The sequence below is a fragment of the Pyrus communis genome, chromosome 11 (assembly GCF_041283825.1).
Source record: "Pyrus communis isolate YQ-2024b chromosome 11, ASM4128382v1, whole genome shotgun sequence".
NCBI lineage: Eukaryota > Viridiplantae > Streptophyta > Magnoliopsida > Rosales > Rosaceae > Pyrus > Pyrus communis.
The window spans coordinates 21,467,525-21,485,295 of NC_142575.1; the positions used below are offsets into that span (position 1 = coordinate 21,467,525).

Below are 17,771 nucleotides of genomic sequence, written 5' to 3' on the forward strand. Positions count from 1 at the left end.
ATAAAACACTGCAAATAATTTAAAAAAAAAAATATCATAACAAAGAAAATGTTAAACGTCAATCAATATAAAATAATATATATATATTACTTTTCTTTTCCAACAAGCTTAAGCCACTCTTACCATGCGATTGTCATTTATACTTTATTCTATTCATCGAATTTCAAATTTTAGATTTTTATTTTTATTGATTTAAAATATATTTTCTTTAACAAATTGGGTCGGGTTATATTACCTGATAATATTACAGGTTAATTTCAGGTCGGATCATATTACCTATTTACTTTAACGGGTATTACACAATACGACCCATTAACATATTGAATATGTCACGAAAATGGAATAGAAAACACGACACGAATGTGAGGTTAACTTTGTATGACTATTATTAGGACCGTACATTGGAGTGCCATAATAATGATGTGACCAGAAATATTAGTGACAACACATGTGACAATAAATATTAGAAACCAACATTTGAGTGCCATAATGATGATGTGACAATTAATTTTTGTAACCTTGTTTTTCATGATTTCATGATTTTAAATGCTTGATTAAGTCACACCAATGATGGAGAAAACTTTAGCTTGTATTATTCAAGTTAGAAACAAGAAGGTGAGTGTCGAGTTGTATTTCAGAATTTTGTGGCTATAAAGAATGCAACTTTCAATTTTTGGTTGTAATGAGTGCGCTACATGAATTAACTATAAGAAACTATTTTTTAAGAGCGAACTAACTGACGAGTATCCCACACTGGCATGTGCGGTGGTGAAAGTCAGGGACCAAATTCATCAACTTTGAAACTCAAGGACCAAAATGAGGAGTTGCATCAATTTCGAAGACCATTTGCAAGAAATACCTTTATTTTGTGTAATCCACGTGTCACAATTTTATTGGATTTGTGGGTCCCACCTAAAACTAACAGAATAGTTGACAGAATTTAAACGGAATGACCAAATTGTTGTGCGGTAGTGAATGTTAGGCACGACATTGATTGATTTTGAAAGTGAGGGACCAAAATAATGAGTTTGATCAATCTCAATGATCATTTGTGATAAAAGCCCATTGGTCTCTAACGATTTGAGTTCTCGCATGCTGTGTTTTTCAGGGACACGTATGTGCAAAGATGTGAAAGTTCACCCACTTTCATCTTTGAGATTTTTTTATGGTCTTTAGAGTATCGAATACTCCGAGTCTTTTCACTGTTTGATTTTTGATAAAAAAAATTAAAAAAAAAAAAAAAAAAAAAAAACAAAAGACAAAAATCAAGATGCAACAGTTCAAATGCGCAAAATTTCCTATACTCTAGAGCACCATATAATTTGTGTTCTATCTTCATCATGCACTCCTTTTCCCTATATTAAACACAATAGCCCTTGCTTAGAAGAACAATATCTTTGAAGAAGGCCATGGCTTGTGAGAAGAGCAAGATACTGATATTTGGAGCAACAGGGTATCTAGGCAAGTACATGGTGAAAGCAAGCGTTTCTTTGGGCCATCCAACCTATGCCTACGCCCGACCAATCAAACCCAACACTGACCCTTCCAAGCTTAAGCTGCACAAAGAATATGAAGCCATGGGACTCACCATCTTCCAAGTAATTAATTATATATATAGTAACGCTAATTAACCTCTCATTTCTTAGTTGGCTAAATCCTACTAGTTAACTGATCATGTTTTATATATAGTTACTCAATTCAATACTTAGGATGTGCATTACCTGTTAGAACCAATTTGATATGGTGTGAACTGAACAGGGTGAACTCGATGAGCACGAAAAGCAAGTCGCAGCGCTTTGACAAGAAAACCATGAGAATTGGGCTGGGTTTGAAGGATATTATTTGAACTGATAAGGGTGATTTTGTCCGGACGGTTTGGGACGAATTACCCCTTCACTTCACCTTATTTACAATAAACCCATCAGATTTGGGCTGTGTTGGAAGGGTAATTATTAGAACTTATCAGGGTAATTTTGTCTGTAGGGTTTCTTCGACTTCTTCTTCCTCTCTCTTCATTTCTCTTAACCTCTAGCCCTAGCGCTGCTCACCCCCGTTCTTCTTTTCTAAAAGAAAACCCTAGCCACTCAATTTCTCTCAACTCTAGCCGTACCTCAACCAATTTCTCTCAACTACGGCCTCCATTTTAGCAGCTCCACCTCGATTCCATCCGCCTTCCTCCCGGCGAAGACTTTGGCATTATCAGGTAATCCTAGCAACGACCCAAACCCTAACATTACAGAAATTTGATAGCAAGAATCGTTCTTTCCCAAACCCTATCGTGTTTCCATAAGTTTGATAATGAAAGTTCGTTTTTTGGAATTTATAAATTTTGTGTTTTTGCTCTGTAGAAGCATGATTTGAGTTTTTTTTATTTATAAATTAATTAAAAGGTTGGTTTTTATGGTTGCGTAGCTCATATTCATTGCAGTCTAGATCCCAACAACCCAAGGATGATATTTCCATGCTAGGGCTCTAGGATCGTCAACCCATCGATGATATTTCGCTCAAACTCGCAGATCCATGTTCGATCCTCCAGTTTCAGAGCAAAACATTGATCCAGTTCCCAGATACACAAGAAGCAAAGGTAAAGACTCGGTTTGTGCCTCAAAAAATATACTCTCTTCTCTGTTGTGTGCTTGAATGCCTCGGATCTGGGACCCTGGATTGCTGAAAATTAATTTCTTTGCACCCCAACTATGAATTTTAGCATTTTTTTTTTTCGGATTAATGCAATCACAATGTTATTTTATTGATTTTATTTACCATTTGTTGTTGAATTTATTTCTGTAGGAAAGGTACTAATTACCGAAGTGTAAAGGATAAGATTTTATTGTACTACCTGCGCTCAGCAGCTCAGTCTTTCCCCTCCTACTCCAGTTGTCTTACGTTTTCTGTTATGCATTTCACATTTCTTGGAATGGATAATAGATAACTACATATTCGAAGTTGGGGATAATTAGGTTTTTATTTATTTGCTTTTTGTCATGGTTACTCATAATTTTGCTTTAGTTTGGTTTTTGATTGGATAATATTTTGATTTGCTTTAAGAGTTCTGATCTTCCACTATAATTGTGATTTGATTTATGAACTGATATTCACACATTTGAAACTGATGTGCAGACCATCATGAGGATCACCACACCCATGATCATGTTCATGATCCTGGTGTTTCTTCTATCAGCATAGTTTGTGAAGGGAACTTAGAACTTGGAAAGGTAGGATCTCTGTTTTGTCGTATTTTGCAATATATTTGATAATTTCTTCTGTGTCTTCCATGTGGACCTGTTGCCTTTGAATGAGACAAGTACACATTTGAGGGCCAGTTGCATCCAGAGTCTTTGTCCAGGCATGTATGAAAGAAAACCTGACAAAAACTACTGATTTCGTTTTTATTTTTTCAGGCTAACATATGGCTTGGTACACTGTTGTTGAAACGAAGTGAGGACATATATCGTATGAAAGGTCTTCTATCAGTTCAAGGAATGAAAAAGAGATTTGTCTTCCAGGTGAGAAACTTGCTGCTAATGGACATTGACATCTTTTTTATGTTAATGGATTTTTGGATCGTGTCTTTACTTTCTGATAGAGAAGTTTGATTTTAGCTTATTTGTTTCTACGGATTAATGCATTCAAAATATTATTTTGTATGATTTTTTACATACGTTTGTGGATGAAGGGTTTAGGTGCTCTGAAAATGCCCACCCTTATTTTTTTTACACCAAGTGTATATGGCAACCCAGGCATTCCAACTTGCTCAGGTACTTCAATCTTTTCAGTTTTTGGTAATTTTTGCCCCTGTTTGGTTGCTGGGAAGGAGAGGGAAAATAAGGGAAATCATCAAAGTTGATACATATCATTTGTTTTTAGTCACATTGATTTTTATTGTGAGAAATTATGTGATTATTTTTTTATAATTACCTGTGGAATTGAATAGTATTATCTAAAGCTCTCCCACTGCTCAGTTGTATCTATATTAAGAAATTGCTGAGTAGATGGACTACAAAACTCAAATTCCCTCCTTCTGTATATTTGCAGTTGCTTTTCCGTGTAAATCTTCTCTTGCAAAGAAATTCAAAGGCCTCTAATTGTATTCATGGACTATAACTGTAATTATACAATGTACATTATTATTTAAATATAAAAAGGTATAATTTATATATAGTCAATTTAGACTCATTAAAATATACAATCTTTAAATACAAAAGTAAATTTTAAAGAAGTTGAAGTAATATATGAATGCTATGTGATTTATTATGTTCAAAATTGAAATTGGAATCATGTTGTTCTTTGATATGAATGAAGTGTGGTGTTCTCCTTCAAAAAGTTGAAATTAGGTCTCTCCATCCCCTTAATTTCATTTTCTATTAGCAAAGAACTGGGATACCAATGTACTTATGTGTATTGTTTCAATTTCTATGTTTGCTAATCTTTTCCCAGGGAAATACTTCATTTAAGGAAAAGCCTGAAATAATGTTGTCAAGTGCTATACTGAAGCTATCAGATTGAACATGATGTGTGCAACTTAGATTGCAACCCTGCAATTGCTTACTTGGAGGTAATAGTCATTCTATTGCATGCATATCTTTAGAATCTTTGTTTTTTATAACTATTGGTGAAAGCACTGCAGACCAAATCATGTTATATATGCTTATTGTAAACAGTTATGTTTGTAAATTTGAAGCCCAAATTAACATAATTTTCTCCCCTGTTTGACCACGCATTTATGAATGTTGGATTAAAATGTGTTTATTTTTGGGAAGAAATGAGACGGTTGGTTTGAGTTTTAGAAGCCTTTGTTTTTCTGCCTTTTATGGCAATGAAAAAAAAGGGGGAAAACATTGGTCTTAATTGTAATTTCCAATTCTTTACACTGTTAGTAGTTAAAATTAGGGGAATGGCTATTAATATAATTTTTGGTGTATTTCAAGCTTCTAATTCACAAACTGAGTGAAGGTCACAATAAGTATTAGTCACTACGAGAGTGTTGGACTATCCTCATTCTGGAACCAGGTTTAAGAGGCCCCTGACAATGACATTGAAACGGGTATATAACCCTCTTCTTTTCGTCTTTTAGTCTTTCACTTACTCGAGCATATGCTGTCATTTAAAATTAGTGGTCTGGTTAATGTACCTGCAGTATCAGTAGTTCCTCTCTTTTTAATGGAGTGATTCCCTTTCTTGGGCATGTAAAATCTTGGTGTCTGTAAATGCACACATCACATGACTTTTAACACAAGTCTTGCTTCTATCATTTGATGTTGCAGTGGGTAAGCTCTGAATTTAATGAATTGTTCAACTTTGAATTTAATGAATTGTGGTGTTTTATCTTCTGAATTTCTAACCTATTAATATTGGAAGACCTAAAAGATTATTCCAATGTATTGTTTCTGGATTTATTCAAATTAGTAGTGAAATGATGGTATTTATAAATTTTAATTTTTTTTTCTATGATTTACATGTTGATGCAGATTTATTCTCTACGATTCTCTGGTTAGGGTAAGCATTTTGGTGAGCTTTGATTTTGTGAGGGTAAGCTCTTAATCTTTCCTCTATCGTTTTGTAGTTCATCCTATTGTTTTAATTTAGAGCTATTTTAATGCTTTTATGTTTGTCGTTCCGTGCTGGGAAATTGGAAAGCTCTGGAAACAATATAGTTCTTGAGCTAATGTGAAGATTTTGGGTTGAACATTGTGCTGTGAAGATATTGGGTTTAATATTTGATTCCGTTTTTCATTTTGCACTTACAAAAACAGAGGATTGTGGTTAATTATTGTGATGTGAAGCTTCTATTTGATGTCGACTTAATGAGTAGCGATGTAAATTAAACTATGTATTTTATGGATTAATTCACATATCTCTTGCTTTTTCTTTCATTTGGAGATAATTGTGTAAATGTGTGGTTTTGTGAGCATTACTCATGTAAAACATGCGTTCTCTAAATTATTACATTTAAGAATGCGATTATATCGCTGTAGCATTTTCAGTTAAATTTTCTATGAATATTATTCATGATTTGAAAACCCGCAGCAAGGCGCGGGCAGTCCTGCTAGTTCCTCCTAAATCCCAACTGCCCTTGTACTCCCAACAGCTTCTATTTCTTCTTCAATTATATTAAAAAAATTACACCGATTACCTCGCTTGACAAACGAAATGGAAAAGACTTTGCCGTGTGAAGTACCCTTCAGCTACAAAAAATGTTGTCCATTTCTAAGGACTTGTTTGAATAAATATTTCATTGAGTTTTCAATTTTCACTTTCATAGCTAGAAATAATATCAAAGTGTGTAAAAAAAAGGTATGAAGAAATGTGGCAAAGAGGAAAGAGGGAGGAATGAAGTAAAAAGTATTAACAAAAATCGTCGTTAATGACCTATTTTATTACCATTTCATTATGGTAAATGTACTATATATATTCTAATGTAAAATTCAATTGAATAAAATTAAAAGATTGTGGACTTTATCTAGGTTGAAGACTCGTAGATAATAACAGTAGCTGAAGAAGATCTCAAGAGAGAGAAATAAGAGAGAGAAAGCTCAAACAAGAACCAGAAATGGAAACCTTGTATAATATTCTTTTACTAAAATTTACCAAATTAGTTACAAATGAATATTCCCTTATATACTACACACAAAGCTTATAGACTAAGCAACCTTACAACTACCCAACTCAGAAGATTATGACACATGTACAACATCAAGGTATGCCACATATCTCTATCAGAATCTTACATCACTCAATATCCCCCCTCAATCTCAACTGGGAAATCCCAGTTTGAGATTGGAACAATGACGAACAAAAGCTAGACCCTGAAGACCTTTGGTAAAAAAATTGGCAACCTGATCTGCAGTAGCAATATATTCAACCTAAAGATCACCTTTTTTAACCGTTTCACGAACAAAATGGAAATTAGTATCCAAATGTTTAATACGAGTGTGAAAACAGGATTCGAGCAAAATGCTAAAGTAGAAACTTTATCATAGTGAATCAATGGTGGCTAAGGAAGAAAGACAAGCAGATCCTTCAAAATCAAACAAATCTAGGCTATATCAGTAGCTGCATTAGCCAAGGCCTTGTACTCAGCCTTGGTTGAACTTTGAGATACACTACTTTGTTTCTTAGCTTGCCAGGAAATAGGGTTATGACCTAAGAAAACAACATAACTTGTTGTGGACCTTCGAGTATTAAAATCTGATGCCCAATCGGCATGACTAAAGCCAATAAGATCCAGAGTTTGCATTGAAGAATAAGTGAGACCACAATCAATAGTACACTGTAAGTATCTAAAGATGCGCTTAACAAGATGAAAATGTGCATCAGTAGGATGAGCCATAAACTGACAAACAAAATTCACAACAAATGCAATGTTTGGATGGGTAAACAAAATACTGACTTACAAGGAGTAGACCCATTAGATTATGTATATGGCTTACAAGGAGTAGGACATGACTTGCAGGATTCCATATATGCCTTTTTGAGCAATTCTTTAACATAGTTTGACTGAGAAATAAAAAGATCCCCATTAGACTTATAGATGACCTGAAGACCAAGAAAGAAGGTTAACGGACCCATATCCTTCATATCAAATACTTCACCCAAACTGTCAATAACTTGCTAGAAGAGAAGAGAGTCTAAGCCTGTAATGGTTATGTCATTGACATATAGAAGAAGAACAACCACATGTATATTGGAAGCTTTGAGAAACAAACTTGGGTCTGAATCTGAAACAACAAAGCCTCAAATAGGCAATAGGTAGTCAACTTGGAGTTCCATGCTCTAGAAGCTTGTTTAAGTCCATAAAGAGAGTTAACAAGCTTACAAACATAATGAGGATGAATTGGATCATGAAAACCCTGTGGCTGTTTCATAAAGACTTCCTCTAGTAAATCATCATAGAGGAAGGTATTTTTGACATCTAACTACCTTAAAGTCCATTTTTGTGCAGCAGCCAAAACAAGAACAATCCTAATAGTACTATGCTTGATCACATGATTGAAAGTATCATCATAATTCAACCCCTGCTCTTGACTATACCCTTGAGCCACTAAACGTGCTTTATACCTGGAAATAACTCTAATTTGATCCTTCTTAATCTTATAAACCCACTTATTGCCAATAATTTGGATGGGGCAGGAACCAATTCCTAAGTTCCTTGCTTTTGTAATGCTTGAAACTCGTCAGTCATAGCTTCTTTCCAATGAAACTGAGAGACAGTAGCCTTAAATGAAGTAGGTTCACATGAATTCACAATGCTCAATACTGCAGTACAACCTTTAAAAGCAACTTCATATGGAATACTAAGTTAGAAGCTGACTCATTAGCAACACCAACCAAGATATCAAATTCTCTTTGACAGCCAACAGTGAACTAAGAAGAATCAGACTCAAAGACAGCCATAGAACCATATCTATTTCTAAAAATCACACCTGTTTTAAGTCTAGTTTGCATAGGATGGGAATAAGATACTAATGTTTGAGGAGAAGAAGAATTAGAATCACTAGAAAAAGGAGAATTACCTCAAGTTGAGCATCATGATGGACATGTAACAAAGGTTTTGTAGAATGCTGGAGATGAGGAGTGTAAACTTGAGAATGAAAGGTTTATGAAGAAGAGTCTGTCCCAATACATTGAACAATAATATCAGGTACAACCTGTGTAGACCCATTCAAAGATCTGAACTAGAAACATCACTGAGAGACAAAGAACCATTATCAATCTGGGAAAAATTATCAACATCTTTAGTAGTGTTAACGGAAAAAGTATTTTCAACAAATAGAGGAATAACATAAGGAACAATCACTAGATGTCTTGATAGAATTGTAGTTTCATTCTAAGAACTGGGAATAATTGAATTTGTATGAAAAGGAAATACTTGATCATCATGAACAACATACAACATGCCTGACAATGAGAAACTTTTGTTTCCCTCTGTGATAACATATAACACCCTTGTACCCTAAGGCATAACTCAAGAATACAAATTTCTCAGATCTAGGCTCTAGTTTGGTAGAAATATAGGGCCTAACATAGGGATAAACTATTGTACCAAATATTTTCAAAGAATTCAACACAGGATGAGAACCGAAAAGCTTAAAATATGGAGATTGCATATCTAAAGACTTGTAGGGCATTCTATTTATGAAAAAAATGGAATGAGAACAAGCATGAAACCAAAAGTTGTCAGGTAACTTAGCAGTAGTTACCAAAGTAATTGCAGTCTCCATAATATGTCAATGTTCCTCTCAGCAATCACATTTTATTGAGGGGTATAAGGACATGAAACCATATGTATAATCCCATTAGGTTCTAACAACTTCTTGAAAGCTTGCTCATGTACTCACCACCACCATCAGATTGAAAGAATTTCACAAAGGCTTGAAAATGATTCTTAATGAAAGCATAAAACTTCTCAAATACATAATACACTTCAGATTTATAAGCAATAGGAAAAGTCCAAGTGAATCGAGTAAAATCATCAATGAAACTGACATGGTATTTATAGCCTTTAGTGTATACAACTGGTGATGGTCTCCAAACATCACTACTAATTCTCTCAAAAGGTTTTACAGGAGTATGAGAACTAGAGGAAAATACTTGTCTAGATATCCTGCCACACATAAAAAATTCATAGACATGCTTATTTACATCAGGTTGGTAAAGACCTTAGAGCAAGATAACATACTATTCAAGACATCATTACTAGGATGACCTTGTCTATGATGCCAGAGAGAAGCTTTCACCATTTGTCCTAGAAAAGTAATCAGCTGTAGTAGCTTATTGTAGTTGAAGAAAAAATTGTTGGTAATGTAGTACATGTTTTTCTTACTCCTTCCTCTCATTAGAACCTTCTTTGTTGCCTTGTCTTGCACCCAAAAGCCAAACTCATCAAGAAGAACAAAACAATTATTATCCTTACAAAGAGTATAAACAGATAATAAACTGCCAGCAAGTGCAGGAACATGTAAAATTGTAATAAGATTCAGTGGTTTTGAATGAGTTTTAATAGAGGTTGAACTAGTGCTCTTGGTTGGAAGACAGTCTCCATTGCCAATTGAAATCTTTTGATCTCCCTCAAAAGGTGTAACCAAATTCAAATCTGCCATCTCTCCAATCATATGATGTGTGGCACTACTGTCCATCATCCAAGCATGATTGAGCTTAAAACCAACGGAAGAATTAGCTATCATAACAGTGAGAGAAGGAGGTCGTTGAGCACCTTAAAATGTATAGTTATTCATGTGAAAGCAGTTCAATGTTGTATGATTGCATTTGCCATTGAGTTGACACTTAGGGACTATGCCAGCAGAAGTAGAAGATTAATCATTCTTGTAGAAGCAATTGGGAACAGTGTGCCCTCTTTTGCTACAAATTTGACACTCAAGGATGATGGTTGATTTTTTTACCACAGTTACCATTCCAAAAATTCCAAGAAGATCCCTTTTGAATTATTACCAGCTTGATTAGAATAGCCATTAGAAGTTCTGTTGTTAAACCTACCATTACCTCATCCATTAAACCTCTGTCTAGAACCATTGAAACCACCCATGCTTCTGATAGAATTGAAATTGGAGCTGGTGTTGTTTTGAGTAAACCCTCCATTATTTCCATTACCATTTCCATTGTTCCTTGGATATTGTCCCATAAAATATGTACCACCATTGAAATTGTTATACTTTTGAGTGGATGATTCTCCAGGATAAAACTGCCTTTGAGAACCAAAATTACCGGATTCTCGTGGATAAAATTGTCTCTGTGCACCTATTGGGGTTTACAACTATTCAGCTTTCTCTCAGCACTGAGAAGCTGAGCTCAAAAATCTTTTGGGGTGATTGGTGATTCACTAGCCATTATTACTATCTTAAGGCAACTACAATCAAATCATTCTTAGATACACTCTCTCATGCAGCCAAGACTTGATCTTTGAAATGCCTAATTTGAAGAAGATACTTCTCAACAGGATCAACCCCCTTTTTGATTGTATGAAGTTCAGTCTTTAGGTGATTAACCCTAGCTCGAGACACAATAGTATATTGATGAGTTAAATGAGTCCAAGCTTAATGAGCTGTTTTGCTTCTAACTACATACTCAATTGCTTCATCACCCAGTGTAGCAATTAATAGACTAAGTAAAGCTTTACCAACTTTTATCCGCTCACGATATGCCTCTGTAATTCTTTTGTAACTCCTTTCTCCAAACAAACAACATACTTAAGAGGCCAAACATTAGATCCATCAAAGTAATCAAAGAGATCATAACCTTCAAGAACTGATCTAAATTGAAAGACCAATTTGCAAAGTTGTTATCATTCAATCGAATGGTAAACATACCAAGTAATCCATCAATTTTCAATGGTTAAAATTGATAGAAAGACTAGAACTAAATCACCAAATGAACTCAGTATACAAACAATAACAAATACAGAGCTTCATCATAATAGATTTCAACTTCAATTTATAGAAATTTGTTCTCTCAAACTCCATACTTCTCCAAGAATAAGCAACAAACACTGAGCTTCATGCTCACAAAATCCAAACTTCTTCAAGAAAAATTGAGGCTTCGTGTCCTAGACAACTTAATTTCTTCAATTTTCTCAAACAATTTAGGCTTCATGCCCTAACACAACTCTTCATGCTCAATTTTCACATAATTCAAATCAACAACTACCAAATTCAGATCAAGAATCATCACAATTTAGATCTATAACAAATAGTCAAATAGATATGGCTTCGTGCCTCATCATCAATTAAAGATTCAATATCAAAGAATCATAAGCTACAAATCAAAGATTCAATAAAAAAACAACCTAAATTGCAACCATCGCCATAGTCGAAGAACACCGATCAACAACACCAGAATCTTGAAATTATAGACATGAACTACACAAATTCAGCTCAGATTATCACTGAAACTCATGTCTGATGAAAAACCTAAGCTCATGATACCATAATAACAGTAGCAGAAGAAGATCTCAAAAGAGAGAAACCTTCAACAAGAACCAGAAATGGAAGCCTTATATAATATCTTTTACTAAAATTTACCAGATTAGTTATAGATGAATATTCCCTTATATACTACATACAAAGCTTACAGACTAAGCAACCTTATAGCTACTCAACTCACGAGATTATGGCACATGTACAACATCAATGTCGCATGTCTCTATCAGAATCTTACATCACTCAATAGTAAACATTTTAATCGAATGAATATTCTTTTTTTTCTTTTTTTGACAGTTGTAATTTATATCATTGTTTCGATAGAAAAAAAAAGTTACATTGTTACATTTATTTATGTTACATAGGAAATCTATAGCTGAAAACCCAATAATACGAAAAAATAATCTTATTTTTCTTTGTGTTCTTTGTTCTCTTTTTCAATTCCTTTTTGGATACCTATAGCTGTGCTGAATTATGAGGAAGATATAGCCACATACACAATAAAAGCAGCAACAGATCCAAGGACAGCCAATCATGTCCTCACTTGTAGACCACAAGGAAACATTATATCTCAGCTGGATTTGATTTCTTGTTGGGAGAAGAAGACCGGACGGACTCTTAGAAGGATTCATATGCCAGAACAAGAAATCATCAAGCTCTCTGAGAGTAAGAATAATTCTAATCTACATACAACTGCGTATAACAAAGTAAAGATGGTGGGTTCATACATCATACCTTCCTCTATAGATACACAAATTATGTTTCTTGCAGTTTTAATAAAAAAGAAAATGAACATTTCATTTCACTTTTTCTTCATTGTGTACGTTAGAGAAAATCGAACCCGAACTAATCATAATCCTAACATATTACCGCATTGTCCCTCACCATTTTAGCTAGCCCAAAGGGCTTACCATCTAGTTTAACTGGATAATCAAATCATTTTTACAGTCATCAACAAAACAATGCATGTCACTATTCACCAAACAAATGGATGGTGATGATGTCATTTTTTTATAAGCATTTTGCTTCAATTTCTTGTAGCCCTTCCTCACCCAGACAATGTACGTGCGGCAATCATTTATAGCTTATTCATCAAAGGTCAGACGAGGATTGAACTCACAGCAAATGACCTAGAGGCCTCAGAATTATATCCTGATTACAAGTACACTCTCGTTGATAAGTTCCTTGATATTTGCTTGGTTGATCCTCCCAAGCCAAAATTAGCAGCATTCTAATTAGCTTCCTTGATATTTGCTTGTTTAAGGTAGTATTGTAATTTCTTTTTATTTAATAAATTTCTGTGATACGCTACGGTGTAATATAATTACGGATTTATATCCTACAACATTGTGCTTAAATAGTCATGATTTCATCACGCATTTTTATCATCAAAACTACCTCCAAATATCTTTTTGTCAGATATAGTAGTGTCGAAAACATACGCAAACCCAAAGGTTCCCACAATAGATCCTACAATGTTCTTTGCTGCCATTTTCCAACTGCAACAATAAAGAACACAACAATAAGGAAAATGGAGAAATGCCGAACGAGAAGAGCCATTTTCCAACTACACTTCACTCATCACCTATAGCCTTTAACACACACAAGCACTAGGTTAGACGGAAGCATCACTTACCATTTTACACATTTTAAGAAGTTATGAATCTACGATCATTGTTCAAACCAAGCTTCTGAGAATACTACCAGAAATACAGAAAAATACTGATGACTAAAAGATTAAAAATTTGAGTTAAGAAAACATTTTTGACAAGTCCTAATCCGAACTTATGCACATGAACTTCAATGGGCTAAAATCAGCTAAACCACTCTTCACAAGTAAAATTATAGTTCAAATTTTCAAGAGGCGAAGAAATGTGTGAATCTCATTCAAGACACCCTAGAACCTAGTATTCTTTCAACTGGATAGTGGAGGATGGGTTGAAACATTAAAACTTAGTTGAACTTTTCTCCATAATATAATGGTGAAGAAAATAATCCAAGAGATTATTAGTCCCACAAACATGCCTTCTGCTGGGGGTAGAGAGAGAGAGGTGGTGGCTAGAGTGGATGTGGTTATGGCAACGAAGGGAAGGTAGGAAACCACAAATTCACAGCTAAGAGATTCACACATTCATGGATAAAACACTAGCAGTTGCATGACGTGATTGCAACGCCATCCTTGGTCATGCGTTTGGCAAACGTCAACGAAAATCATTTAATGGCACTACAACAATGCCATTCAATCACAATTATATGACGTTTAAGAAACATCGTGGGTCTAAATTTTCAGCCCAAATTTCTTCTCTTGGCGTCTCTTTATTTTCATTTCCATGATCATATACAGATAGTATGTATGTCCCTTTCTCAAGTGGTTGTATGACATCTACTATTTGTAAAATAAAAAACGAAGGGCGAATGTTGCTTGAGCTTATAATGAATCCTTGCTGTACAATTTTCTGGATAGGTTTTTTTTTTTAAAAAAAAAATTGTTATTACTGAATAAAGCGAGAAAGTTCGGAACTGTTATAATAATTTAGTAGAAGGGGAATTTCGATCTCAGAACGCATAGGTAAAAATTCAACACTCTATCCACTAGGTTCTTGTTAATTTGCTACTTCTCTAATTATAGGGATGATGTTCAAATGAAGATGAAGAGATAAAATGGTTTCGACGATGAAATTTGTACATGAAGATACGTTATTTGCAAGTTGGAGAATTAGCTCATCCCCAACAGGGGAATGCAAGTATTATCCTTTTTTTATTATTATTATTGAGGGGAGGGGGGAGGATTCGAAACTACTACATTACTTAGAGGAGGAGGAATTTTGAACTCGAAACAAATGGTTAGAAACTCAACACCGTATCTACTAGAATATTGAATCATATGCTGGTATTGAAAGTCATTAATCTCATGAGAAAAGAGTGGTGTTACAAAAATAAAAATAAAAAACATAAAAAAGGCGTATGTACAAGGTGGAGAAAAGGTCTGATATCCCCATTTTTTTTAATACAGAAATGAAATTACAACGAGTAACTTCGAGAGATTGTAGTTCCAAACAGGTCAAATTTTAACCTACACAACATTAAATTAAGATGGAAAATTACTAAACCAAATACATGAATGATCATATAAATGACCAAAGGAAGCTAACGTAATATCCCTGTTTTAGACACTGATGATTGTGTGTGTGTATTCCAGTGATGTGTAACAAACACAACCAAGGATTAAGATCTAGTTTGCTAAAAAATCAAACATCTCACAGAGAGAGAGAGAGAGAGGGGGGGGGAGAGGGGAACAACTTTATTGACAAGTAGATTGCTTGTCAATGAAATCCTTCACGTCCTTAATAGAAAACTATCACGTTTTACTATTTGTGTGACAAACCAAAATTGGTAGCGCAAAGTGTATTTTTGTCGCACGAACTTCAACGTGATGGAAACTTCGTCGTACAAAGATCGTGAAGAAAGACTTTGCACGACGAACAATATCATTGGTCGCAACAACACGGCGCAACGGTTTAGCCTTCATCACACAAAATTTTTAGGAGCGAATGTGTTTGTCACACAAAATACCAGGATACAAATGTGGAATGACTAATATTCGTCAATCTAAACTTTGTGCAATGATAGTTTATTCTTGCGCGACGAAACCTTGTTAGTCGTTAGAGTTTTGCGACACGAAGGTATTCATCGCGCAAAAATAAAAAAAATATTTTTTTTTAAATTTAATTTTTTGTTATGTTTTTTTAATTTTGTAATAAAATTAAATTGCAATTAAAAAAATGTAATGAAGGGAAAAATAATTTATTTAAATTAATATAAATGTGTGTCCAAGAAAAATGTTTAAAAAGTAAGGGAGTAAAAAACTAAGAAAATAATGCAGCATAATCAACGGGGTTGTCATTCGGAGGCGACTGGAAGGTCTCGAGGTTGTGGACGGGCTGAGAGGTCGAAGGGGCAGAGTTGTGGGCATGCTCAGGTTAAAGGGGCTCGGATGTCGATGGGGGACGAAGATCCGGGAGATGAATGCCGGACTAATTGAGGCCTTGTACAATCTGTGACATTTGGCTCCTATACGAGGCGAGCTCGGTCCTAAGGTTAGCCACCTCTACTGCCAAAGCTATCACCTGACTCTTTGACTGCGACGATGAAGAGGCTCTAGGTTCCCGCTGCCACGCATTCCTCATCCCCCTACAATACGTCACCAGTCTCCGCCTGAGAGTATGATCCAAGGTCTCCGTAAGGATCTGAAACCCCGTATCCTTTTGGGGATCGACAGACTCGAGCGGAGTCTCAGGAGGAAGCTAGGAGGCAGACTTCGAAAGAACCAACTGCCTTTTCTCCATCATTCTCGCCTGTGTAAAATAACATCAAATATTAATTATAACATTCAAATAATAACCATAAAACTTGAATGCGTAAGATAGTAATTACAATTGAAGAATACTTACATGAAGGGACTTGGCCAACTCATCCCCGGGTCGAACATAAACGTCGCTAAACACATCGATATCCTGTAAATTTGAACCCCTTGAATAGAACAAGAGAAGAAAAATGTTAGTACGAAAAAAAATAATAATAATGACATATTAAAAATTGAATATGAAAAACTTTATTATTACCTGCCGCTGCGCCTCTATCCTATATGAGAAGGGTCTCGAACCGGAATGGTGGAGAAAAGTCTTCTTCTCTTGATTGCTCTTGTTGGCTTTCGCCTTCTTCTGTTATAAAAAAAATAAACGTATTAGTTCAAATTTAAATGGAATATAAAAAAAATCAATAAACATTAGTAAGAAATGTGTAATACTTATAAACTTAATATAAAAAATGTACCACATAGCCGGGCTTCTGAAAATGACTGCAGAGCCACGCCTAATTATCTTCCTGTCCTCAAACTTCTTTGGGCAACCCTCCTCAAGAGTGACCTGCGGATCATCAAATATCTCAAAATATTGGTGCATGTCGCTCTTCCACTGCTTGTACCGTTCAGCGAAGAGCCTGTTGACATACGCCAACATATACTCATTGATGTCATCGAAATTATAGTTCATCTGCAATGTAACAAATTAATTACATACATTAAGTAATATAAATATATAAAATTTAAAGGAAAAATAATTAAAAGGTAGGATACTTACCGACAACTGTGCGCGCACATTCGTCTTCACCTCGTTTGGCATCGCCTTCCAAGACTTCCATTGCATAAGGCAATAGGTTTGAACGACGTGACCATGTCGTGGGCCAATGCGCTATGCTGCTCTGTCATTGGTCACCCGGATGATCTTCGCCGTATTCAACTGGTGACAAGGTCCCCAGGTGTTTTTCTTAACTGCAAAGAAATAAAAAATTAACGTTAACCCAACAAATCCTTCTAAAATTTTGGCATAACCTCCTTATAATTAAAACATTTCCCAAAACCTTGAAAATAACATAAACAATACACACACACACACACACACACACACACACACACACACACATATAAAATAACTTTTTAATCCTTAAATGACATAACTTAACAAACTGAACCTAAAATAACAAACCTAAGTTCATCGAAATTTCTTTCTACTTTAATTACCAGTGGTGGAGGCACATCACAACTATTGGACTCTAAAAACATATAACAAAACAAGAACATATTCAATAGTAGTGATGAAAAGGACAGACCAGGCATTAAAGATAAAGGTGCAACATTGCAGAAATAACCATACTAATAGACCCATTCTATTGCATAAGAACTCAAACATTTAGCTTTTTCAACACTGTCTTCCTGCTACTCTACCATGCACAAGTTGAAATACCAACACAAATTATACCTGATGAAAAGGCATGAGAAAA

General features: G+C 34.9%; 1 protein-coding gene and 1 long non-coding RNA gene across 14 annotated transcripts; both read left to right on the forward strand.

Annotated features, from left to right (window-relative positions):
- Nucleotides 1–2,016: 2,016 nt before the first annotated feature.
- Nucleotides 2,017–5,829, forward strand: LOC137743471 (uncharacterized). 13 transcript variants are annotated; one of them, XM_088679750.1, is made up of 9 exons: nt 2,027–2,203; nt 2,413–2,584; nt 3,121–3,215; nt 3,402–3,506; nt 3,677–3,758; nt 4,438–4,555; nt 4,929–5,267; nt 5,469–5,529; nt 5,638–5,829. In XM_088679750.1, the coding sequence occupies exons 2-6, from the start codon at nt 2,521–2,523 to the stop codon at nt 4,452–4,454; spliced, it is 363 nt and encodes a 120-aa protein (XP_088535876.1). In that variant the 5' UTR covers nt 2,027–2,203; nt 2,413–2,520; the 3' UTR covers nt 4,455–4,555; nt 4,929–5,267; nt 5,469–5,529; nt 5,638–5,829. The 13 variants fall into 13 exon arrangements, with proteins under 13 accessions (XP_088535878.1, XP_088535880.1, XP_088535879.1 ...); XM_088679749.1 differs by having other exon boundaries at nt 4,929–5,044; nt 5,138–5,267; nt 5,469–5,829; XM_088679751.1 differs by having other exon boundaries at nt 4,929–5,044.
- A 230-nt stretch (nt 5,830–6,059) lies between these two features.
- Nucleotides 6,060–13,327, forward strand: LOC148693085 (uncharacterized). Its single transcript, XR_015953329.1, has 2 exons — nt 6,060–12,599; nt 12,975–13,327. It is a non-coding gene; the product is annotated as an uncharacterized LOC148693085 (long non-coding RNA).
- Nucleotides 13,328–17,771: the final 4,444 nt, after the last annotated feature.